Source organism: Carlito syrichta, unplaced genomic scaffold, assembly GCF_000164805.1.
Source record: "Carlito syrichta isolate Samal-C Ts95f unplaced genomic scaffold, Tarsius_syrichta-2.0.1 Scaffold297317, whole genome shotgun sequence".
Taxonomy (NCBI): domain Eukaryota; kingdom Metazoa; phylum Chordata; class Mammalia; order Primates; family Tarsiidae; genus Carlito; species Carlito syrichta.
In genome coordinates this window covers 7038-7367 of record NW_007241413.1, presented here as the reverse complement: position 1 = coordinate 7367, position 330 = coordinate 7038, and the positions used below count along the sequence as shown (strand labels likewise).

Here is a 330-nt window from a genome sequence, read left to right as displayed (position 1 = left end):
GCCCCCAAGCCCGGGCCCGGCCGCCGCCGCCATCCCCAGCGGGGGCCCCAGCCCGGGAAGCACCCCCTCCAGAGCCAGCGTAGACTGCAGCGGGTGCGGGGCAGGCCCGGGCAGCCAGACGCCCCCGAATTCGACGCGCTTGGAGGGCGGCACGATGCTGACACTGAGGTTGCCCAGGCTGGACGAGTTGTGGCGGAAATACACGCTGAAGGTCCCGTTCACGTGGTCCACGATCTTGCCGGTCACCAGCAGCGAGAACTTGAGGGTGTGCACCCGGAAGTAGAAGTCCCCCCAGCCGAAGATCTTCTTGGCGCGCGCCGCCTTGATGGA

The 330-nt window shown here is 69.1% G+C and overlaps 1 protein-coding gene across 1 annotated transcript in view; it reads right to left on the bottom strand.

Moving 5' to 3' along the window:
- The window catches only part of NXPH4 (neurexophilin 4), a gene marked incomplete at its 5' end in the record, with an annotated part of 1045 nt that extends 715 nt beyond the window's left edge, over nucleotides 1-330 (bottom strand). Inside the window, one exon of the mRNA XM_021710671.1 lies at nucleotides 1-330. Coding sequence (XP_021566346.1) covers nucleotides 1-330 — 330 coding nt within the window.